The 24,769-nt window shown below is 46.3% G+C and overlaps 1 protein-coding gene across 1 annotated transcript in view; it reads right to left on the bottom strand.

Moving 5' to 3' along the window:
- The window catches only part of TENM4 (teneurin transmembrane protein 4), a 392,087-nt gene that overhangs the window by 98,298 nt on the left and 269,020 nt on the right, over positions 1-24,769 (bottom strand). Inside the window, exons 12-14 of the mRNA XM_060102952.1 lie at positions 24,256-24,441; positions 16,586-16,612; positions 8,909-9,055 (exon numbers count right to left, since the gene is read on the bottom strand). Coding sequence (XP_059958935.1) covers positions 8,909-9,055; positions 16,586-16,612; positions 24,256-24,441 — 360 coding nt within the window. The remainder of the gene's footprint in view (positions 1-8,908; positions 9,056-16,585; positions 16,613-24,255; positions 24,442-24,769) is intronic.

Raw genomic sequence — 24,769 nt, 5'->3', positions numbered from 1 at the left:
CTTGAGTGGGAAACATGAATCTATGAGTGTTGCTGAAATGCTACCCTTCTGTGCTCTTTCAGTGCCCTGGGTGACCTCCACCACTGCACTCATCTCCCCATATTGTAATTCTCATTTTCTCTGTCTCGCTCCCCACAAAATGAGCTCTTGGAGAAGAGCTGTTGCCCGCCTACACCTCCCTATGTTGACTCTCCCCTATCATTCATTTGGCAAATATTTGCTGAGTTGTAAATGTGGGCTAAACCTCCACTAACAGAGACCATCATATTTAAATGAGATACATATTTTAAAAATGAGTAGGGCCCACAAAATTCTTATCAAAGTCTCAGTTTATGAGACCAGCTTCTGTGCAAACCCCTCTCTGTTATTTTCAAATGCAGCATTATGGCAGCCTGCAGCAGGGCATATGGCTGCTCTACGGTAACAGAGACTCTTCCACGGTTTCAGTTTCTTAGGCATAGATGACAAGTTTTAGAAAAGTTGTAGTAAGAGGAAAAAGTATGTTCTGAGGACAGAAAAGTAAATTTCGGGGTAGATTAGAAATGAAATTAGAAATACATCAATATATGGTTTTCGAGATTCTCTGGTTTTGGCTAGTTTGGAGGTATTTAGATTTTCCAAGCACTTCTTATCTCACTTAATTGTATATTACACACACACTGGTTGACTTATAAAATGTTCATGTTTCCTGTATTTACTATTCCCATTGGGAGACCCTTGTTATCACAGGAGCAAAAACAAAACCCAAAAAACCCATCAGGAAAATAGGGAGGATTTTTCCTTTATTTCCTTCGAAATTTCAATAAAACCCTCCTACACCCTAAACTCAAGCTTTTGGGAAATTACATTCCCCCCCCGCCAGGTTTCCTTTCTCCTTGAACTGCTTTTTTGCAGTACGCAGGCCTCTCACTGTTGTGGCCTCTCCCATTGCGGAGCACAGGCTCCGGACGCGCAGGCTCAGCGGCCATGCCTCACGGGCCCAGCCGCTCTGCGGCATGTGGGATCTTCCCAGACCGGGGCACGAACCCGTGTCCCCTGCATCGGCAGGCGGACTCTCAACCACTGCGCCACCAGGGCAGCCCTCTCCTTGAACTTCTGAAGGCCTCCTCTCTCTCCTTACATGGTGAAAGTGAAGAGGGGCAGATGACAGTGTCAGGCTCCCAGAGGGTAGGAGGGGCAGCAATGCCACACCGGCAGGCACTGGCCTCTGATGCCGCAGGGGGTGGGAGAAGGCAACAGCCAGAAAAACGGCAGAACAGAGGATAGAAGGAAACACGAAGCAATAGGAAGGAAGGGGAGAAGCAGAGAAAAAAAAAGAAAAAAGGGGCCAGGTCTCTGGGGCACTAAATGAATACTGCAGAGCAGTTCTTGTGCTTGTGACCCTTGAACATGAAGCCCTCTGGTGCTGAGATGCCGCATGGTGCGTGCAGCGCTGGCTTCTGCTAACATTTCCACATACGTCCTATGCTACCAGCTTGAGAATGAGGGCCACACCATTTCCTGTTGCCTCCCTCCTCAGCACCCACCCTGCTGGTGGGTGTCAACTGACCTTGGAGAGGGGCAAGTGGAGAAAAAAAAAAGCCAGGCTAGAAGCCTGAAGGCAGGGTTCCTTCCCTGAGTCTGTCACTCTCTAGCCATGAGACCTTGGGCACGTCCCTTCCTATGTCTGAGATGCAATGTGTTCACGTCAAACCAGGATAATAAGCTCTGGCAACCTCTCAGGATTGCTGAAAGTTTCCTGGGTTGTGAAGAGTAAATCAGTACTTCAACGAGAGGAGTCTTGGAGTCCTTCACCCTCTGCAGACGGTTGCTATGGCACAGGAATGAATGAAGTCCTCTGCCATCAATTGCGGTGCTGACTAGTGGTGGCTTCCTATTCGTGTTGTGACCTTAGCAGATGCCAGGGAGTGGTGGGGCTTTGGGTGACCATCTCCCTCTCTGCTGTCAGTGTCCTCATCAATCGTTGGGGGCGGATGGGGCAGCCTCTGGGGCTAACCTTCTAACCTTCCTGACAGTCACCTCCTGGCCTTTCTATGCCACAGGCCCACCTCCCCTGGTGGCTGGCCTGCTGGAACTTTGACAGGAAGTGACAGGCGGGCACGAGAGTTCTATCATAGGTGGTGACTCGGCTGGCCTTCTCATCTTTACAAAAGAAGACACTGGGGTCAGGTTAGGTGATTTACCCAACGTCATACTGCTAGTGAAGTAGCAGAGTTGGAACTCTGGTCTCTTCTCTTTTTCCCAAACCAGGCACTAGTCCACAGTCTACATCTCTTTCCCTATTAGTGCTTTGGACATCCTGGATCCCCCAGCCCTGTCCCCCATCCACAGAAGACAGAAAATGACTTATTTCTTATCCTAAATGCATAGCACACTGCCTTGTGCACAGTGAGCATATTTGTTGAATGAATAAAAAAATGAATGAATTACGTGAGGATCCCAAATCAAACAGCTCCATCAGTTGGATGGGGCTCATCGAGGGCTGTGAGGCATGATGAAACCCCACCACCACCATGGGAAGAGTTTGTTCCTCTCCTTAGAAAGGAGGCACAGGGGACAAGTCTACTCTGTTCCTTCAGTGTCTGTCACATGGCTGGCAGGCCCTGCGCTAGGCACTGGATAGACAAGAAGAAAATAGAGTCATGCCTCCAAAGGATTTGGTGTGGTGGGTCAGATAGAGACGACCGTGTGCTGGGAAAGAAGGAAGCAGAGGGGGCCGTGGAAGTCCAAAGGTGGGAACCCAACGTGAGCTGAGGGCTGGAATATTTCCTGGAAGATGGAATGTTTAAACTGAGACTAGAAGGAGGACAAGAATAAGCCAATAGGAGAGCGGAGCTGGGGGCAGGTTTGGGACATTTGCGGACTAGCAAACTCTTTGCATCAGAGTTGTTTGCATGGTCCCTTAACCTGATGGTCCAATGGACAGTATCTAACAAGCCCATCCAGCTCTCGGCAGGCTTAACTCCTCCCCGGGCTCGACAGCCCATCAGCTGGCCTCATCTCACAGCTGCCTGCAGTCTGGCCACAGAAGTGTTTTGCAGCCGGCTGTGAGCACAGCATCTGGGGAGGCCCCGGGGGGTGGTGGGTGGAATGTGCCTCCCTGTCTGTACACATCTGGGAGAAGTTTTTGTCATTTGCTAGAATAAATTCTGTGCCTTCTTTGAAAAGGCTTGCAAAATCTTTATCTCCTCCTCGGAACCCAGGATATTTAAAGGTCAATTTCCCTCTTGTCTCTTATCACAAGAAATGTGGTTTAGAGATAGTCTGAAGTGCAGCCAAGTTCTCTGGCTTTATGTGAACTCTCCAGGCCAACAATGGGAGATGGGGAGGAGAAGGGAGAACAGAGAGCTCTGTTCTTGGTTTTAGTGAACTTTCTCCTTCCAGGTTGCATCTATCAATTATCTGAATTGCAATCCATGATTGTTTTTTTATGGGACCAACCGTGCCTAAAGAGATGAGCACACCTTGAAGCTGCTTAAAGATCCTTTATCAAAAGGGGTCTGGTTGCTTAAATTCCAGGGGGCTTTTTCTCTTGGCTTCTTCTTTTTAAACACAGGTTCCATCCTCATCCTAGCTTTCCCACTGATCCACTGGATGACTTTGGGAAAATCACGTCAGCTCAGTGAGCCTCGGTTTCCCTGCCTGTAAACATCTGCCCTGCAAGTGTGTTGTGAGGGGCTGGAGGTTATGGACACAGAGTGTCCAGTGCAGGGCCTGCCCGTTAGAGATGCTCTCTAAACAATGGCTGTTGTCTTCCTTTATGTACATTTGAATTTTTTTTCTTCTAGCAATAAGCGTGTAATAGTTTGGAATATAAAATTTAACTAAGACATGAAAAAGGTCAAAATACATTATATGGAGAAACAGTATAATCATAAGTACAAAAAGTAGAGGGGGGGAGGGATGGGGAGGGTGGGAGGGAGGGAGATGCATGAGGGAGGGGATGTGGGAACAGATGTATATGTATGACTGATTCACTTTGTTATAAAGCAGAAACTAATAAAAAAAAATGAAAAAAAAAAGTAGAGGATAAAATTATATAGAGAACATAATTCCAAGTTTTAAAAATAATCATTTATATATGAATATATATTTATTTTATAATAAACATCATGTTTCTGTGATTACAGGTGGAAAGGAGTGGGAGAAAGAGAACTGACATTTGCAGGTGTTGAACTGAGGCTTAAGAGAAATTGAATAACTCGCTGAAGGTCATGCAGCCAGCAAATGGGGGAGCAAGGATTTGAATCCAGACAATCTGGGTACAGATCCTGTACTTTTAATCACTGCGGTATGTTGCTTCTCAGGTGCTTTAGATACATCACCTGTAATCCCCATAGCAACCCTGCAAGGAAGGCCTTACTATTCTTATTTTACAGTCACACAGCATCTTTGGGCCACAGTTTCTCCATCTCTGAAATGGGCATGAATGCCCCCATCAGTGGCTCAGTGTGCATCGCATGAGAAGGTACACGTGACAGCACTTCACAGAGGGCTTCCTCAAGGGCATTACACGCAAAGGGAACACCTTCTTCGTCAAACGGGCCACACAGAGGAATTCGCATTTTATGGCGAGGCCGGGCCTCTGCTTGCCAGCCTGCCTTGCTGCTCCCCCTCAGCAACCAGGGCTCGGGGTGAATCTGGAGGCAGGCTGGGTTGACTGGGCAGCCCTGACAGAGGATTAGGAGACCGGGAGTGACTAAGTCATATCCAGGATCTATTCCCTGCTTTAAAAATATAGACAACGACCACAAGTGAAACCAGAAACAAACCAATGAAGCTAAACCCAACTCAGCCATATTGTGTAACTTTTGGGGGGGGGGCTCAGTTTAAAAACACTGCAACAATGTTCTTAATGAAGCTTGAAATTCCAGTTTAATTTGTAAAGGACTGCTTTCAGCCTAGAAAATTGGGAAAGAAGAGAAACCAGAAGTTCTCAGATAACTTGAAGAGCCACGGTCAGGGTTATGATAGAGCCGTGAGTCCGAAGTCTGGGCACACTGAAAAGCTCTCATGTGGCCAGACCTCACAGACTATGCAGTTTCTGTCACTCGCCAGCTGTGTGACCTGGGCAAAATACTTCCCCTTACTAAGTCCTAGCTTCTGCATCATAAGAAAAGAGTAAAAAGGGGATAAGAATACCATACACCTCCCAGTGTTGCTGGATGGGCACACAATTGCTTTGCAAACGGTAAAATGACATATAAGTGATCATTGTCATCCTCTGTTCTGCTCTGTGGTACTGCTGTAGCCTATTTAAATTCGAGTAAGTACTCACACTACATGTCTAGGAGGAGGATAAAGCACCAGGAGGAGGTGGTCCCTAAGACCATACAGAATATGGCCCAAGACTCTTGGGTCCTAGTCCAGCTGTGTTAATGACTTCCTGTGTGACTTCAATGTATATGATGTCACATCCCCTCTCTGGGCCCCAGTTTCCCGGTCTGTAATGTGCAGGGGAGTAAAGGAGGGAGCTGTAGTCTGTGTTCTCTGTCTCCTCCAGGCCTGTTACTCACATTAACCTCTGCTAATCCCTTCTCCAAGCCCCTGAGTCACATCAGCCAAAAACCATCTCTCAGCGAGACGCTAACATTTTTTCCCCTCCACCCTGACTTATTTATCTGGGATTATGCTGCGTCCCACATCATGGCTGAAATAAAGGCATCGGTTTCATTCTACCTCCATTAGATTTGGTTGTTTGGATGACAATTTCTTCCAAATAACTGTGAGCTTCCTGAGGGAGATAGACAGGGTCACGTTCGTCGGTCTTGATATCCTCTTAGAAAGGAGTGTGGTACCCGGTAGACAGCAGGAGCCTAGCAAATGTGTGCTTGACTGAACTGCAAACGGCCAAGCGCTAAACCTGGCTCACCCCTGTGCTGCCGTGCACAGCCTGGCCTGCTTCTCCCTCCACTAAAACTGTCCCTGTTTGGCCAAGACCCAGAGGGGCCAGTGAGGATAGTCTTGCCCCCTCCAGCACCTGGGGACACTCTAACACTTACGGTTGTTTCATCTGTGCCACCCTGCAAAGTGGGGACCCTGTGCCCCTTCCTCTTGGCTCCCCTAATGGGTAGAGAGCCCACCAAACTGAGAGGGTCCTGAGGTGAGACATTCCCTCATTTCTCAGTTGAGAACCCAAGGCCAAGCTCCCTCAACAGTCTGGTCTCCCCAGTTAGCTGTCTTCCCCACCATGATGATCCATGGGATGTCTTCCTGGCTGGACTGGAAGCCCCATGGGACAGGGGCTACATCACAGTTCCCAGGAGGGTTCCCAGGAGGGTACCCAGGCATTTGATAATATCAGTTGAATGAGTGGATGCTCCTTTATTACAGCAATTATTCCACTGCATTACAACTGGTGCTGTTTCTCTCTCCAGGCTGCGAACTTCACAAAGGCAGGGACTGTGTCTTATTTGTCTCTGAAGCCCCAAGACCCAGGATAGGGCCCAATGCAGAGTAGACATTCAGTTAATGTTTGCTGAGTGAGTGAATGAACTCAAGTTACAGTAGTACTACCGTATGGCATTCGTAAAAAGTATGTAAAAGCTCATTCCAGCCCATAACATGCTCCACAAACGGAAGAGGTATATTCTCCTACACTTGGGGATTTTCTGATTGTTCTTTTCCACTTCGTGCTGGTTCATCTCCATGGCGGCTGGAGAAGGCTCTGTTCCCCTGGGGTCAGGATCAGCCCTGTTTCCCATGAGAAGCTCTTTCTCCCACCAAAGCTGTGGGGCTTTTGGCTCCTGTGTGCCCAAGCTCCCTGTCAGTACTGGGGAGTCCCAGCACTGGGAGGGCTGCCTCTGAAGGATGGTGAACAGAGGGTACACTGGCATTGTGCTTCATGTGAGGGGGTAAATGAACTCTGTTTTGTAACTTATTCTGGTATGTGTGTTATGGGGGAGTGCACCCTCTCCCCACATTTCTCAGGGACATTCAGTTCTTTTGCTGCCCAGATAGTCAACAGCCTCCTGAAAGCTTTGGCCAAGACCCTGGATTCCTGAGAAGGGAATGACTTCATGGTACGGCTCCTCTCCCTTTCTTTTCTAACTATAGGAATGTCATTGCTAGTCATGGAATTGCGTCTACACAGGAATAGTGAAGGGGGGTAGTTAGGCAGATATTGAGGCTGACATCTCTTCCCAGTGAAGAGCAGGTACGATTATACTTTATCTTGCCTGAAGACGGGGCTACTTGGTGCCCTTCCCTGCTTTGCCCATGATGTTTTCTCCCTCCTTTCCAAGAAACGCCTGCCTGCTCAAGCTTCACCTTCTTGATGAATGTTTTCCTACTCTCACAACAGCCAATACAGAAGTCTGCAACTGCCCTTATCACTGTCCATTAGCCCTTAACTTTGGTCTCCCTCCCTCACTTGAGCTCCTGGAGTTTGGGGACCAGACTTACTCATCTCTGTGCCTGGCCTAGGGCCTGGCTCCGTAACAGGAACCCTGGATATTTATGGAGCACAGAATGCATGAGCTCCACAAATCTCAGCCTGATTAAGGGACATTTCAGCCCTGTGAGATCTCAAGAGGAGAGCAGGGACCCCCTGCCTCTGCCTGGCTACCATGACCCAACCCCACGAGCTCCTTGTTGACAATTACCCCAAGGGGCCCAGGACTGGGTGCATCAGGCCCGACCACCTCCTGGATTCAGGCAGCAGACTGAAGGACTGAAAGCTGGCTCAGACAAAGACCAGTGGCCTGAAACAGCCCAAGGTTGCCAGAGCCAACTCAAGGCAAATGAACCAGAGTAATCACAACAGCACACACTTGGCCTTTTAATCCTTCTGGTGCTTTGAGATTGTAGAATCATGCTAAGTAGAAGGTTCCCAAAGGTTGGGATGCTGAGTTTCTGGCCTGTTGATTTCCTACTCTGTGCAGTGTATCAGAAAGTCCCTTGGTATAAATATGAGGGAGCTGCATAAACACATCTGGACTAGGCCAACTGTTAGGCCATCATTAGAAAGGAAGGATTAACTGTTTTGATTTTTTTTTTTCATATCTCCATCTTTTTCTTCTCCTAGTAACCCCTTGAGATTGGTAGAGTCAGGAGGAATCAACCCATCTTCCAAGTGGAAAAGCAAAGCACATTGTGTTTGTATTTATACAAGTTCCACACAACAGAAAGACAAAGGCTAATTCTAGGACTAATATAAAGACTGGAAGGGCTCTTACGATCCAATGGCTTATTTTATAAATAGGGAGTGTGAGGCCCACTGACATCAAGTAGCTTGCTTAAGGACACACAGAGCACCAAAGACAGAATTGGGATTAGAACCCTGGGCTCTTCACTCTCAGCTAATAAAAGTTCCACAAGACTAGGCCTCCCTTCCTTAGGGTTCTGACCACCCAGCACTTGAAAAAAACTCAACAGCAAAGACAAATTCTACTACAAACCCACAGGGACAGGAGGTGTGGAGGCAAAGGCAGCCCCCAGCATGCTTGGTGAGGGTTACCACCAGAATCAGGGGAGAAGGGACCTTGACAAAGGTAACTCAACCTCCCTCCCCTGGAGAAGCATCCTTTCTGCCACTTTCTGTGGTACAGAATTGGGTGGCCTCTTCCTGTCCACTTGCAATGGCGGTATCTCGTAACGTTGCCAGGCAACTCATTCCATTAATGAATTATTAGAAAATTCCTCCTTCCATACGCCTTCTCCTCTGCACTTGCTCTCAGAGGGTAACTAAGTTTGTTTGCACCAGCTAATTTTAATGAATTCCAATGGAACAACCAGTGATATGCACTCATTCCTTAGATGACATGTGCCGTTTTATGCCTGCCCTGCAGGCCCCCTTGACTGGACAGCTGGTGTGTTGGTGGCCTGTTATCTCAGTAACGCCCACCCTCCACTCTGTGCTTCCCACAGCTCTGGAGATGCACAGCACCCATGGGTGCCAGAGCCCTACCTCCATCGTTGTCTTTGCTGTCACCACAGGCAGTTTCCATGGACGTGTCACAGCCAGCTCCTCTCCAGCCCAGCTGGCAGACGCAGTGCCACCCGTTCAGGTCCAAGGTACATCTGCCGTTGCCGTTGCACAAGCCAGGGCAACCCTCTGCAAGGCAAAGCACATGGAATCAAGGTATGATCATCCACAGCCAACTGGTCACATACACGCACACTCTGCCTGTCAACTTGCAAAAGGCTTTCACATTCACCAGCACATTGATGCCCTCAGCACCCGGGGAGGCCTATCATTAGAACTGCCACTTTACCTCTAAGGCAACTGAGACTCAGAGGTGGAAGGCCTTACTAAGGATGCACAGTCAGGACGTGGCACTGTCAGGACGTGGCAGGCATAGGTCTGAAACCCACACCCTCTGTATCTGAAACCCCCTCTTTCAAAAGTGATCAGGATTCTAGAGCAGGAGTCAGTGGATGTGGGCTTGTCCAAATTTGATCAGTGGAGCTTTTTGGCTGATCCTTGCTCCTTGCTCACTCTGGCCTGTTTTTCCTGTCTCTGGTGGCTGTGTGGAACAAAGGAATCATCTCTCTATTTACTCCTCTTGTCCCCTCAGCACTTCTGGGTCTCATTCTAAAAGGCTGTACTTTTCTCAGGCCTTGTTACTAGGTTCATTGTACTGAACCTTAGGTTTCTCATTTATTTTGTCCTATTTTCTCCTAAACAACCGTCTTTGCTCTCAGGAAGAGTCCTGGAGTCTTTTTTCCCCCATCTTGTCTACAGCCAGTAAAGGGAACCCGGACGACTGCCACGAGAGAGACTAGGTAGGGCTGTCTGTGATTGCCATTGCAGGTTTGGGCAGGCTTCCCTTCCCTAATTTTCTTCATCTGTACAGCTGTCTGCCTGTCTGTCATTTATTAAGCACCTTCTCTGGGCTAGCACTGGAGGTACAGAGATGAGTAAGACCTAGTTCTTATTCTTGAGGAGCATGTAGCCTATCAAAGGAGACAGGTTTGTGTAAGCAAAATATTTCACTGCTGAGTACCCTGAGGGAGATGCACAAAATATGGTGGGAACCAAATATAGGAGTGGCCATCTGTCTGAGAGGGCCGGGGGTGATTTAATCAAGGAGGGTCAGGCAATATTTAGACTCTGCCTTAGTTCTGCTTTGACTATATCCTAAGGTGGGGAGTTATTATTCAAGTAGATTTGCAGGTTTTCGTTGACCACCTTTTCAAACCCCTCTCTCTCTGAGTCTGTAGCTTAGAAATCTAGGCCTCAGAATCTGTGAAGTTACACGGTTTATTCCAGCTTCTGTGTTGCTGCTTGGTTTTCATTCAAGTCCTCCTTTGAACAAATCTGCCAATTCTTTTCTCAGAGGGGCTATCAAAATATTACCTCCCTGGGATGTCTTCTCTGGCCCTGCTCAGTCTTAGGGAAAGGTATGGATGTGAAAGCACTCTGCCATCTACAAAACTTGTTTTATTATTAAGAGCAGCAACTACAGCTACAAACTAAATTTTCTATCATGAAATAACTGAAAACTGACCCATTATTCTTAAATGGGACAAATGTGGATGTGGCTGTCTGATATAAGACCTAGGCCAAGGTAGGTACTCACTAAATGGCCGATCAAATAGAATCTAAAGCTGTAGTGTTTCAAGGACTTTTGATAGTTGACTGTTCTTACAAAGTAAAAGAAAAGAACATGTTCATTTATACTTGAGATGTTCAATACAGATGTTCAATACCAATCCATCAATCTGGCCACTGTGTTCCATTCAAAGGAAGAAACATTTACGGAGTGTGTATTCTGAGCCTAGGAGGGATTCCTGTGGAAGTTTTGAAGCAAATGTAGATTATGGGGTCACAGCAGAAGCCTGCTGGGAAAGGTGGGAAGCCATCAGCATGGCCACCCCAAAAGTGATCGAGAAAGCAGTTGAAAAGCGCAGGAGCAGTGCTGTGACGTGCAGGTGACCACCCAGGCATTCTGACTCAGTAGCTAACGTCAGCCACCCCTCCTGATCTGAGCAAATACAGACTCCCTCTTTTTCCAATTAGTCCCATTTAAAGTTTTGTCCATCCAGCTGAGACTTTAAATTAAGCCTCATATGTATTTGAGATCAGTTTTGGAGGAAGAAGAGTCCAATCGTTAAGAATGGCAGTAGGGGCTTCCCTGGGGGCGCAGTGGTTGAAAGTCTGCCTGCTGATGCAGGGGACGTGGGTTCGTGCCCCGGTCTGGGAGGATCCCACATGCCGCAGAGCTGCTGGGCCCATGGGCCATGGCCGCTGGGCCTGTGCGTCCGGAGCCTGTGCTCCACAACGGGAGAGGCCACAACAGTGAGAGGCCCACATACTGTAAAAAAAAAAAAAAAAAAAGAATGGCAGTAGACTGCTTTCTCTTGCTCCAAGATGTAGCCTCTTGTAAGATGCAAATAACATCTCTTATCTAAGAGCACAAGCTTGGGAGCCACATCAAAGGCTGGCTCTGTCACACAGTGGCTTTAGGACACCCAGGCACCTTATTTAATTTCTCTGAGCCTCAGCCTACTTATAAAATGGGGTTGTTGGGAGGATTAAATAAGATAATGTATGCATGATGCACAAAGCCTGACATACAGCTTGAACACAGTATTTGAATCTTCTACTCACCTTGACCTTCTCTCTAGTTTAGTAGAGGGACTATAATATCATAACTTGTATCCCTAACCTCAGGTAGGGGTCATAGAAAGGCAAAATAGAAAACTGAGGCAGTTATCTAGATCAGAGCTGGCAAGCTTTTTCGGTAAAGGTCCAGATAATAAATATTTTAGGCTTGTGAGCCATATGGTCTCTGTTGCAATTACCCAACTCTGCCATTGTAGCTTGAAAGGAGCTATGTACAATTTATAAATGAATGGGCATGGCTGTGTTCCAATAAAACTTTATTTACAAAAACAAGTGATGAGCCAGATTTGGTCTGTGTGCTGTAGTTTGCCAAACCCTGGTTTAGATGCTTCAGGACAGTGATGGCAATGCCAGTTGCCATATACTGAAGGTCTCCTATGGCTTGCCACTGTGCTAGACATTCTACATATATTATTTCCAAACTAAGTAACTTTTGGTTATATTTTCCAGATCCTTATTTACTAGGGCAGTGCCAATTTCACACCATTTAATCCTAAATTTTTAATAAAAACCATGTGTTATAATACAGTGTGGACTTTGTATCTAGACAGACCTCAGTTTAAATCCCAGCACCACCATTTTACTTACTGCCTGTGTGATGACTGGCAAATGATTTAACTCTCTAAGCCTCAGTTTTCTCATCTGTAAAATGGAGGTAATATGTAATTCAAAGAGTTGTTAAGAAGATTAATGGGATAATGTATATCAATAACTTAGCACAGTGGGTAACCCTGGTAGGCATTTAATAAATGACAGCTGCTATTATTATTATTGGGTTTATTTGTTTTAACGTTGTATAACTTCACTAAGAAACTCACAAACCAGAAAATAACCCTTTGCCAGTCCAAACTGTGTCAATGTTTGGGTCAAAAGCTGTGGTCCTCATAAATACAAACCTTGCCAGAGGGAGCTGAGACAAACCCAATGACGTGGTCATGGGGCCAACACGCAGCTCAGCAGGAAGCAGCAAGATGGGTTCAGGGTCACGAGGGTCACACCAGGCCCACCGTCTCATGCCTTCCTGGCACTCTTTCCCCCTGAGAGCAACTGTCCCGAGCAACTCAAATTATTAATTTTGCAATAGTTTACTGCCTTACTCCCTCTATTACAATGTAAGCTTGCCATAGAGTTGCCATATTTGCCATAAAGGCAACTTTGGACCTAATCCAGTGCCTTGCATGGAGCCAGTACTCGGTATATATTTGTTGAAATGAATCAGTGAATGAGGTGGAGACCTAGGTCCTGCCTGACTAAGCCGTGGGATCTTGGGAAAGTGATTTTTCCTCTTTTGGCTTCAATTTCCTTATCTGTGAAATGAAGGTTTGGATGAGATGCTCTGTTAGGTTCCTCCAGCACAGCCACCCAATAGAGAAGGTCAAAACAACTTCAAATTTGATGATTTTGTTCTTAATTTCAACAAACTTTACTTAACACCTACTGGACACCAGGCATGTGTTAATTCTGGGGTATACAGAGCTGAGATAGAGCCTCTGCCCTCAATATTTTTATACTCTATTTATCGATACCCTTTGTTCCAGGGCAATTTAAAATGGATCTTATAACCTCAAACAATACTTCTCAAAGTGAATTCTTTGAACTACTAGTTCTATGAGGTCCTCAAATACAAACTTCTGTAATTCTGGAAAACAATATATCCTATATTCTTATCCTAGAAAGTCACGCTAAATATTAATACACTAAAGGCTCTGGGAAGTCTTATAATAAAGAAACCTGCTTATTTGGGTATCAGAACGCTTTCCTCAGAACTATTCCTCCCCTACCCACAACCATTTACAATAATGCAGAATATTCCATTCCACAAAACCCTCTGTGGGAAGCTCCTCTTGGGAAGCTCCTCTTAGCACACAGTGCCTGGTGCCAACACATTCTGTGCTGCTCTAAAACTGCCAGGAGGAGCCCGTGTTCTCGGGCAGGGTAAGCTCTACATGTGAAATCACAGAAGCACTCTCTCCACAGTTTCTTCAAATGGACCAGGTTCTATCCCGAGGGTCTGCACTGTCCTATCAGTTTCAGGGTTTCAGAGAGAATTGTAGTACCTGTGGCTTGAATGAGGTTTGCTCTCAAGCAGGAATTTGCATCTGGGATCAGCACACCCCCATGAGCCAGTATGAGGAAGCCTCCTCTGGGGGACTTGCTGACTTCCTTAAAGCAATATGCCCATCTTTACTCATTGCTAAAGCTCATTAATTCCACAACCCTGAAATTCATCAATAATTCAGAGAGCCCAAGTGACATTAACAATCCCCTCTGGAACGACTCACACCAGGCATTTGCCAGAGCCAAAATAATGTAATTTTAAGGTTTAGAGAAGGGCTAATAAGCTTTTGAAAAGAAACAATGCCCTTTAAGTGACAGGGGACCGCTTTATCTTCAACCTCCTGCTTAAGCCTAGGAAGAAGCCTCCCTTGAAGCTAGAAGACTTCCAGAATCCTTGAAGGTATTTATTTTTTACTTAAGTGGTAAAGCAGCTATGCAACACACCTAACACAACAAATGTCCCATTTATGTTTGTTTCTCTTTCTGGTTTTCTTGTACTTTTTCATCCCTACCGTCACTTCCTTAGACAAGGTCACTGTTTTTTCCCTCCTAGATGACAGCAACAGTCTCCTAATTGGTCTCTTTGCCCCCAGATGTTCCTTTTCAACTCTTTTCCACAATATGGCCAGATCGATCCTTCCAAATCACAAATGTCGTCAAGTCATTATCCTGCTTTTAAAAGCAGGATACCATGCTTATGTTACGGCCCACGGTCTTGGTCTATGAGGCCCTGCCTAAGTTGGGGAGAGCTCTTCTTGCTAAGCGGCCGTGGGACTTTCTCTATCACAATCATCATCATACTTTGTTGGAATTATTTGTTTTAGTGTCTTCTCTGCTAGGCTGGGACCACTTCCGTTGTGTGGCATCCACATTTCCTGGCACTTAGGAGGAGTTCAACATACTTGTTGAGTGACTGTTGTTTCCTCAGTGTCTTCCAATGCAAGTGGAAAGCAAAGCACAAAGGCTGGTTTGTCTCTGAACTGCAAAATACTCTACTCTGAAAAGTCTGGGGTTTGCATTATATCGGTCTCTGCATTCTTTTTTGGGTGAGTTACTAGTACCCATTATACCAGAAAGCCAGCCAGATGGGGCTTGGTCCAGACGTAGATTTTGGCAAGAAACATTTGTCTTTTAAAGCAAGTCATGATTCACTGACCTAATCCAGCTCAAGGTTTGGTGATATATTTTCTGAACTAAAGATCAGAACGGGTGGTTTGAGAGAATACGGGTCACTTCCTTGTGAGGTTGCCGGTTTGGAAGACAGTTTGCAGGAAGAATTTTGGAAATTAATGGGACATTCTTGGTGACTTACCGTGACAGATGAAAGAATACTGGAAATACGAGTAGGCCAGGAAATACACAATCCTGGTTCTGCCACTTACTAGGAGTGTGCTCCAGAATGGGCCACTCAGCTTCTTCAACTTTCATTTCCTTTTCCAATCAAATGAGTATATCTATTCACTTGAAAAAATTCACAGGACTCCCTTAAGACTCATGGATATGGAAAAACTTCACCAAGTAGGAAAAAAAATCCACCAGCTATTAAACTTAATCCATCCGGAGGATTCCTCTGATAATGATTATGTGTGAAATGCCTATTTTAAAGAGGCTCAGAGGTGCTACTCTTTCTTGCTGGAGTAATTTTATTCTTGGTTGAGGGCCAGTACATGAAATGTGAGGAAGCTTGCTTCTCAACACCATTGGATGGGCCCTGGTACCACCTTTGCTGTATCTGGCAAAGATATTCCAGTTGAAAAGCATTTAGTCATTTATGTTTCCCTAAAATCCTTTCCATCACTTTTTAAACAGCAGTTGTTATCTCTTATTAAAAGCCAATTTAACCTTTTTCTTTACAATTTCAAAAATTAGTCTGGTTAATGAAGTCCTTCTCCAAGTTAACGGTGAGGCTAAGAATATGATGATAAAACAGCACAGCTAACATTTACTGAGCATCATTCCTGCCCACGTGCTAAGCACTTTACATTCATTACTTTAATCAATCCTCACGCCAATCCCACCAGGCACGTCCTGTTTTCCTCATTTTATAAAGACTCTGAAGGGAAGAGAGGTTAAGAAACATGGCCAAGGTCATCCAGTTCATTAAGTATCGGAGTTTGGATTCAAACTCAGGCAGTCTGACTTCAGAGTATGTTTCCTTAACCAATGAGCACATATTTGGTGCCTGGTGCTGTGTGAGGGCTTGAGGATAAAAAGCTGAAGATGGCATGGTATTTCTCCTCCGGAAGCTTGGGGCCTTTCTGGAGCACACATATCTGATCATTCTGAGACTTAGTCCTAGAGCAATGAGGCCTCTTTGGAAAACTGGGTACCATCTACTTAATGTAAATGTTTAAAACAGAAGGAATTACTTGGCCTGTAGGGAACACTCTTCAAAGATAAAACTTACCAAAGTCAGGCCTTCTCTGAAAAGGAAAAAAAAATCCAAACAAACAGACCATTCACTCCCTGAGGTCAGGGGTCTGCTTTCCCCCATTTCTCCAGAGCCTGGCACAGTATCTAGCACACAGTACTAGTACTAGGGGGAATGGAGTTCTTAAGATTTCTTAGTTTGCTCTGGGGTCTCTTCCTGTCTCAGGCCACCCACCCTGGTTCCCAGCATCTTCATTCTGATGGACCAGGGGCCATAAAGCATGGGCAGGGTGACATGAGATGGGGTAGAAAGGGTGAGGGGGTGTTATGTGCGTATGGGGAGAGAAGGACAACAGAACAGTGGTAATGTCACAAAACAGACTGAGCACCTGGGGCAGGGGAGAATGACACTCCAGGTACATCAACCATCTTGTGACCAAAACCCCACCCTCTGGGCAGTGGCTGCTGGGACAAAGCCTTGCTTATGGGGTATATATACATTTCTAGATACGCATTTCTTTTGTCTGTTATGCTCATACACAAGCACACACACAAAGACAATAGGAAAATAGAGGAAGAAGACCATACCTTTCACTACCCTATCCAGATAGTGCGCTTGGGAAATAAAAGACAGCACATTTAAGGTAGGATTGAAAAAGTGCAATACTGCCTGTCACATAACCATGCCAGGTGCCAAGGAGACAAAGGGGGCTGCACCCCACATTTGGGACAGACCTGCCAGGGTGGGGAAAATAAAACCAAAGACAGGACAACACGAGAGAGAAGGAGGGAGAGCAAGCACATTCTCCAGGAAGGGCCAAAAGGAACGTCAACTCACTCTGTGATCAGGCGTTTGGAAATGCGATCATATAAATAAGAAGACATATGGATAAGGAGAACAGCAGAAAAAGGAGGATGGGAAGCTGCAAAAGTGGCTACACTCCTGCTCCATCAGCTTTATGGAAAACTAGAACTTGCCCCCTTTGTCTACCCAAAGCAGCATCCACCTTCCCTGCAGGGGACGCAGCGGGACAAGAGCGAGGGCACCCTGCATGGGCAGAGGTGACCCCAGGAGGCTGGAATTTGGAAATAGGCAAAATGTTAGTCACCCCTGATATACACTAGGGAAGTAGGTTGAGTCTTTGGTCAAATATACTGCTAGCTGATCTGTTTGCCATTCTTGTATTTTCCACGGACACATGTGCCCACATAGACTTGAATGCAGAATGCGTGGTGTTCTAAGTAAGATGCATCTCTCCTTTGCATCTTACACAGAATGTGAGGTGCAAGTCAATGGATGTTGCTGTGAAAGACAAGAAAAAGAAAAGAAAACCTGACTCCTTCTCAATGCTGATTAACTTAAAAGGTAGAATGATGTATGCTTTGTTTTCCAACGCATACATCATTGTTATCATCACACATCACCATTGGGGGGTTATATCCAAGCACTGAATTAATTGGCAATCTAAGGTTTTGCTCATTTGTGAGGACGGGTGTCAAATGTGGCTCTGAACTAAACCTACTGTGCATATACATGGGTGCCTGGCTGTGTGCTTGGGGCAGGGCAGACCCCTTCATTCCCAGCATAAATCAGTAACAGCATTTCACCTTCCCTATTGGGCTGTGGTCACAGCCATTGGAGGAGCTTCCCTAGCACCTCCTTCTCTATACCTGCCCAACATGTGTTTCCACAAAGGCTGGAGAGATGGCCATTTCCTGAAGGGTTGATGCTTTCAGCCGGGCTGGTCCCCACCCTTAGCTCGATTTCATACGTGAATCAAAAGTCCATAAGAGAGGGCTCAACTGCAGTGGTGAGGCCTTATCTGGAAGCCCTAGGGTTCTATAAACTGTAAGAACATTCTTACTCTCTCCATAAAAGAAATATAAATTTTATGTTTTCAATCCTCTAGATAGGACAGACACTGTGGCTGTTCATCAATATATATTTGCCTCCTACGACTGGTGGATGAGAGGGTAGGTTCTTAGTTCAGGCATCCATGTGGTCTGTGCTTCAAGAGGAAATATGTTCCTGGAGGCTACGGAGCCAAGTGGAAAACTGGGAAGAGGAGTTTTCACTGGGTCTGCACACTTCCCCTTCATTCTTACAGATGCTGCACAGTCCATGAGCTAACAGGATGTAAGAAGGGAAAGTGAAGGGGCGTGGTGTGTTAAGCAGGACTGAACAAACAAAGCTGTGGAATGACAGACAGTGAAAAGCAGGGTCAGCCCACATGAAAAACAACCTAGGAAACATCTCTGGTGAAGGCGAAGACTTTCTCGATTCTTGGTTCATCTGTCACCTGCGTCTTAGTCAAGCTCATGCATCTAATTTTGCAAAGTGATCTAAAATTTCTTAGATATCATCTCCCAGGATATGCCATTGGAGAACCACACCACAGAGGATCTCCTGGCTCAGCTGGTGTTCTTAGCTTTCAGATCTGCAGAGTTTTGTGGAGGGTCATAATCATAGGTTCTGGTAATGACACTGAACCCAGCTACAGATGAGATGGAGTAAGCCTAGATTTCTCTCACAGGGTTGGCAAGGATGACTCGGCTGGATGAGACACCATCACTGGGATTCAAATGACCGTACCACTGAGCAGCATCCACTTGGAGGGAGTTCTCTGACCAGAAAAACGTCTCCAAACTTAACGGTGATATCATGGCTCTGGTGATGAGTACAGATTATATCCACTATATAGGCTAATCTCCCCAAACCCAGGGGCTGACCTCAGAGAGCTCCCTCTCTCTCTCTTCTATTGCTATAAGAACTATTTAGCAATAAAGATCTCTATTAAATATGTTTTTAGTATCTTTAAAAAATGCTTACTAATTTCTCAGACCACAGGCAGGAACAGCAGCCAGTGGAAGTGACGGAGGCAAACTCAGGTCGTAATCAATGGTGTGGGTTTCAGGAGACAACAGTGGATTCCACAAATCCCGGGATTCCTTCCCCACACAGTGACCCTCAGGCCACACTGTGAACAAAGCTGATGACAGCCAGTCAATACCAAGACCAAGAGCTTTCTGGGAATGGAAAAGAGCTTCCTTGCCTCTATTGAAAATGAAAGTGGTAACTGGGTCTTTGAAGTCCAATGCCATTTACTTATAAAAGGCAATATGCAGAAGTCCACACTGCTGTTTCTTTCACTGTTTGAAAAGCTTGGCACATATGCCCTTGACTCAAGTCACGTAAAATTTCATAGTGATTTTAAAGCACTAACTTTAAGAAAAGATGACGCAAAGTCCCTAATCTTGCATTATGGGTTGTGGATTCAGGGTTTCCCCAAATTCCTTCATCTTTCTCCTCCAGATTTCAGGATGAAGACAATGGAAGCAGAGTCATTTTCCTCTTGGACCACGCTTGTTTTTTCAACATTGTATCTGTTTCTCACGCTGCTTCTATATTCCTGTCACTATGCAAGAAAGTGGAGATAGTGGAGGCACACAGCTATTTATAAGACAAGGTCTGAGCCTTAGCACGAGGGTAGCCTGTGAGGTCTTAGATCTCTTTAGCATTTCTATGACCTCCAACATGAAAGCTTCTTTCCTTCACTTGCCTGTTCCAATAGAAGTTTCCAGAAATTTCTCTTAAGATAATCCCAAGAAGCTTCAGGGGCCCCCATCAAAGGTTGTGAAGAACATGGCAAGAAGCTTATTCTTCAGGAGCCTCAGTTGACTCTAATAGTTGTATCATTGGTACCCATTAGGTCAGGTGAAACAAGGATCATTATGGCAGGTGATGACTGGGGTGGCTATAGTCATCTGAACTTCTTTCAGATGGATGACAAATCATCAAAGAGATGTTCTTGTTAAGTTCTTGGATACATTAATGCTCTTCTCTCTTTGGACGAAGGATCAATGAGGAATAAGTGGCCAATGGCACCCACCCCGAGAGGGGCTCACGGAGCCCACTCACTGGTCTCCAGTTTCCCACTCCTACCACGTGTGGTCTGAAAGCTCCCAGAACCATCAACTAATCAAGTTCTTGCTCTGATAACATGGGGTAGATCCCTGTCCATTTTCTCTTTCTCCTTGTCAGCATCTGTCCTACAACTCATGGGTCATGATGTAAGAGAATGCCTCTGAGGAGGGATAAGCATAGGATTATCTCACAGGTGTTGATACCTTGTGAATGCTTGTGAGCTCTTGGTTAAGGATTGTCTGATTACAAAAAAGAAACTCAAGAGCTACCGTTCAAAAGTGGACAAAGAACTCCAGAAGACTGTGTGGACTTTCTTTATAATTTCCCTGCAGCGTGAGGTCTGGCTTTGTTCGCTCTAGTAATTGCATCATCAGAGTATTATTTTGATCTTTACTCCCAGAGGAGGATTTGTTTAAGAATCAAGATTTATATGATTGGACAGTTCTCCAGGAACCTAGTAAATAATTCTGCATATCTGGCATCTTGAACAATCACAGCTTTGGGGTCAAGGTTGGAATTTTACAAATGTAATCAGAAGTTAGCATTTCCCACATGTGTTTTGGGACTTCACAGACAAGGGGCAGTAAAGTGAACAAAATAACTATCATAGAAGTGATCCAAAATGTTGGTAAGTGTTTTCAAAGAAACAGGAAAAATTAAACACCTTCTTAAATTTAGCTATGATTTTCAGCTTTCTCTAAAGAAACTGGAGGTCAAGCCCCAGACTTAAGAGACTCATAAAATTCCTGGAAAAGACGTCCCAAAATACGTTTTTCATGACTCTGTGTTGACCATATACTTGAGAAATGGATCCTAATCAATCCATCTTACCTTAACTTCTAGACTAGAGAAACTGGGTTCCATATACACAAGTGGATGTGTTACTAGTAAGTAAGTAAGAGTGAAAATCCTTTTTTATTTGTGGGATATTTTTAGGAGCAGGTGATGGGTGTGCAGTCTGTGGGCAGTGGAGGAGGGGCCGGAATTCCATCACCCCTGCAGGCCTCCTCCAGCCACCCCACTCTGTGATTCACAGAGGGAGAAACTGAAGCTCCCAGCGACCATGTGGTCTACCCATGGTGCCGTCACCAAGACTTTTCTTGAAGCTGCAAAGAGACAGATAATTTCTAACAGAAGGAATTAAGATTTGAAATAGTCTTGCTTTTTGACAAAAATATTGTCATTTAAGAGGATGCCACTGCTAAATATCCTTTCATTCTGAAGCCAATCTGTTTTGAGAAAAACCAGGTAGCTTCCATAAAAGAAAAGGTGGACCCAAGCCTCCAAAAGGAGATATTTAATTCCTCCTATATAATCAGCTCTGGGAAATGTCACTGGGGTAAGAAGGTTTTTAAGCTGGGAACTTGACTAAAAGGCGCCCAGACTTGTCTTACTCTTTTACGCCAGCTGTTAGGGAATCAAGTCATTCTTTCCTGTTTATGGAGGGCAGCAGTGTGCAAATGAACAGGCCTTCCTCTCTTTGGATCCCACTGCATGGAGGTCTCTGAATCAGCATTGTGGGTCCTGGCCTCTTCTCTGGTATGGGACCAAACCACACTGCAAAACATGAGCTAGCTGTGCTATGACCCATTGTATAATGATGAAATCTGATAACAAGAGAAAATTTAACAGTTTGAATTTCTAACTTTTCACACCAGCAGTTTTTGCTTTTCCTAAATGATCCTCACAGGGAGTGAAGTTCCCTGGAACATAAGAAAGTGCTTCTTGTTACCATCAAAGATTAAAAAGGGGTTTCTCCTTCTCATATCTATTCTGAAAAGAAAAAAGAAGGCACCGCCATTGTTTTCCTCGTTTGTATCTCGTACTCCTTCCCTTCCATCCAGCAAGGTTACTGAAGTGTTCCTTCGGCACTAGGGTGTTGGGTTTCTAGCGGGGATGCAGCTGGCCACAGGCAGAGACGCACGGAGGGCAAGTTGCCATGCGGGGAGATTAGACAGGGTCAAAGGAAACGCGCACCACACAATGAAAGGTAATAGAATTCCGAGCCAAAGTCCTTTCATCTGAGCCACTATGACCAGTCCTTTACTTCTTCAATGTCCTGTGACAGTTTTCTGGTATTTATGACTGTCCACCTCCCTCTTGAATCGTGCACATTTCCCTTGGTGTATTTCTTATCCGGAGGGGAAAAAGCATCTGCAATCCCAAGGAGGAATTTGCTCTTAAAAGAGTGACAAGAGGGTGTGCAGGGGAGATGGGAGGGGCCGGTTTGACTCCTTGGCATCAAAACAAAGAGATGTTCTTCAAGCTAGGCTGATGAATATCCACGAGACACTAGCTGGAACACAGCCTGCCCAAAAGCCCTGCCGTGAATCATCTGTGACTGGACGCAGGGAGAATTTCCGTAAATCCCTCGTCATTAGACTCAGACGAGATGCTTTCATCTTATAAAAGCCTGACATCCATAAACTTTTTGGAACTTGGTAAGGTGAGCCGAGGACACTATAAGCAAGTGATAGAAAACAGAATGCACTCTCTCTGGGCTCTGAGTTTGGTTTTAATAGGGATGGGTCCCCTTCTGGGCTGAGAGGCTAAAAGGTCAGCTTGTCCTTAGTCATGCAGAAAAGTGAAGGTGAAGGAAGGGCAGAGCTGAAAGAAGCAGGTGGGCCTCTCTGGTGACTAGGGCTGCTTTTCTTTAAGAGGTGTCCAGGGCGGTTGTGGGATAGGATGACATTGACAGAAAGAAGCCACCCAGAGGCGCACAGTGAGACAGAGCGGCACGTTCTGCTATGGAAAAGCAGGGTGGGCTGCCGGCGGCTACGGAGCGGCTCTGGACTCTGGTGAGAGTGTGGCTGGCCAGCTAGCTGTGGGATTCTGAGACCAACCAGAATAAGAAGGCCCAGCCTCTGGGAAGGATGAGAGCCAGAGGCCTCTGAAGAAAACCTGGGCTTTGTCCTGCAAGGACTGCAGAGCATGCAGCTGGCAAGGAGCTCCTCCCCAAGGCTCAGAAAACCAAGCCTCAACTTCCAGTCCTACTTCTTAACCAAGGTTAAGTGACCTTGGGCCTCAGGTCCTTGAAAAGGAGGGGGGTAATACGTGTGCCTCCACAGGGTGATGGATGGGAGTGGGAAAGAATGCAGTTAAAGCCCTTAGCACAGTGCTTGCCACACTGTACTCAAAAATCAGAACCCATTATTATTAGTATTAGTAAGTATAAGGTATTCCACTGCCGTGGATAAAAAGGGCGATGGTGTGGAGGCAGGGATGATGAATAAAAACTAATTTCAGGCTGCAAAACAAAAGGAATGCGGCCTAAAACAATATGAAATAAGAGGTAGCTCCATTTACTCAAAATTCCTTTGTCCCTCATCATCTTTGGGGCTTGCCTCCCAGTTTCTGTAATCAAGAGGTGACTGTCAGAGCTGGAGAGGCATCCGGAATCCTGTCTCCTAGAGCCATGTGCTTGCCATTTGATCACAGACCCTTCCTTGAAAAAAATGGAAGGGGAAGGAGTTAAAACACACATACACAAACCAGTTGATTCAATAAAGACCTTTTGGTGAGTGTTCATTCCAGGATAATAAACCAAGCAAACGTCTGGCTGTGTTTAAAATCAACAAAACCAGCAGGAAAGGCAGAAAGAAGGGAACAGAGTGATCAGCTTGTTTTGAAAGCTGCCAACAGTGCTGCTTCAGCAGGGGCTGGTGCCAAGGAGCCACCAGGAGAGGGGAAGGGAGACAAATGCAGACGGGACGGAAGCCGAGGACAGGGGAGGGGGGGATTCCAGGCCTAATGGGATGCAGATGTGGCCTGGGGCCTGTGGGAAGCTTTCCCCAGGATCCCAGGCCTCTTCGGGAGCTCTGGCCTAGGAGGTTACTGGGGGTGTTCAGCGCTAAGCCCAAGACCTCCCAACCAGACCATAAACTTGATTTAATGGCTACGTTTATGGAGTACTGTACGATGTGCCAGCCTGTACTAAACTCTTTACGTGCATTATCCCCATTTCACAGGTGAGGAAACTGAGGCTCCGAGAGGCCTTGGGACTTGCTCACAGCTGCTAAGGCAGAGTCATCTGACTCATGCCTGAACCCCAGCTCCTAACACAAAGTTATACTGCTTTTGGCCCGGGAAGGGCTAAACCCAAGGCATGCTGACCAGCTAGCTGAGATCTGGGAGATGCAGGGTGGGAGGGAAAAGGTTAAAAATGTCCTATTGTGAGTTTGAGTCCAACTGATGTCTAGGAAAAGCCAACCATAATGTCGTCAGATGAAAGGACTTTTGGCCCAGTTCCCACATGCGACGGGGGCCCCGAAGTGCCCGACAGACAAAGGCACCGCGCAGCCCTGGAGAAGGTGCGGGGGCCTGGCCCTCATACCGATGGTGCAGTGCTCGCCGTTCCAGCCCGGGCTGCACTCGCACGTGCCGTCCCGGCAGGTCCCGTGCTCGGCGCAGCGCGGGTGGCAGGCGCGCTGGTCGCAGGCCGCCCCCATCCAGCCGTCCTCGCAGCGGCAGGTGCCCCCGACGCAGACGCCGTGGCCACCACACTCGGCAGCACAGATCTCTGGGAGGGGGGGAGGGAGAAGGGGGAGAGAGAAAAAACAAGTATTGAGCCAGTTGTTCTTGGGAACAAGGGTCACACTCGGCTACCTACCTTGGCTCTGTGAGCAGTCGGGATTCCAGAGGCTCAGGAGGCTAATCTCTGTGGACAAGGACCCTCGGACAAGAACAGTTCTCCAGCCAGAGGCCTGTCGCGAGCCCCTTTCCTCGCCAAAATAGGATGGACTGTAGGGCTCTGCTCTGTTTGCTTTTCTCTGTGGCCAGCCTGTCCCCGCTTTTGTGCTTACCGCTTCCAGAGGGGACCGCCCTTCTGAACAGATGCGAGGAGAAAG

Source organism: Mesoplodon densirostris, chromosome 7 (assembly GCF_025265405.1).
Source record: "Mesoplodon densirostris isolate mMesDen1 chromosome 7, mMesDen1 primary haplotype, whole genome shotgun sequence".
NCBI lineage: Eukaryota > Metazoa > Chordata > Mammalia > Artiodactyla > Ziphiidae > Mesoplodon > Mesoplodon densirostris.
The sequence above is the reverse complement of the archived record's forward strand: the minus strand, read 5'-3'. Positions and strand labels throughout refer to the sequence as shown.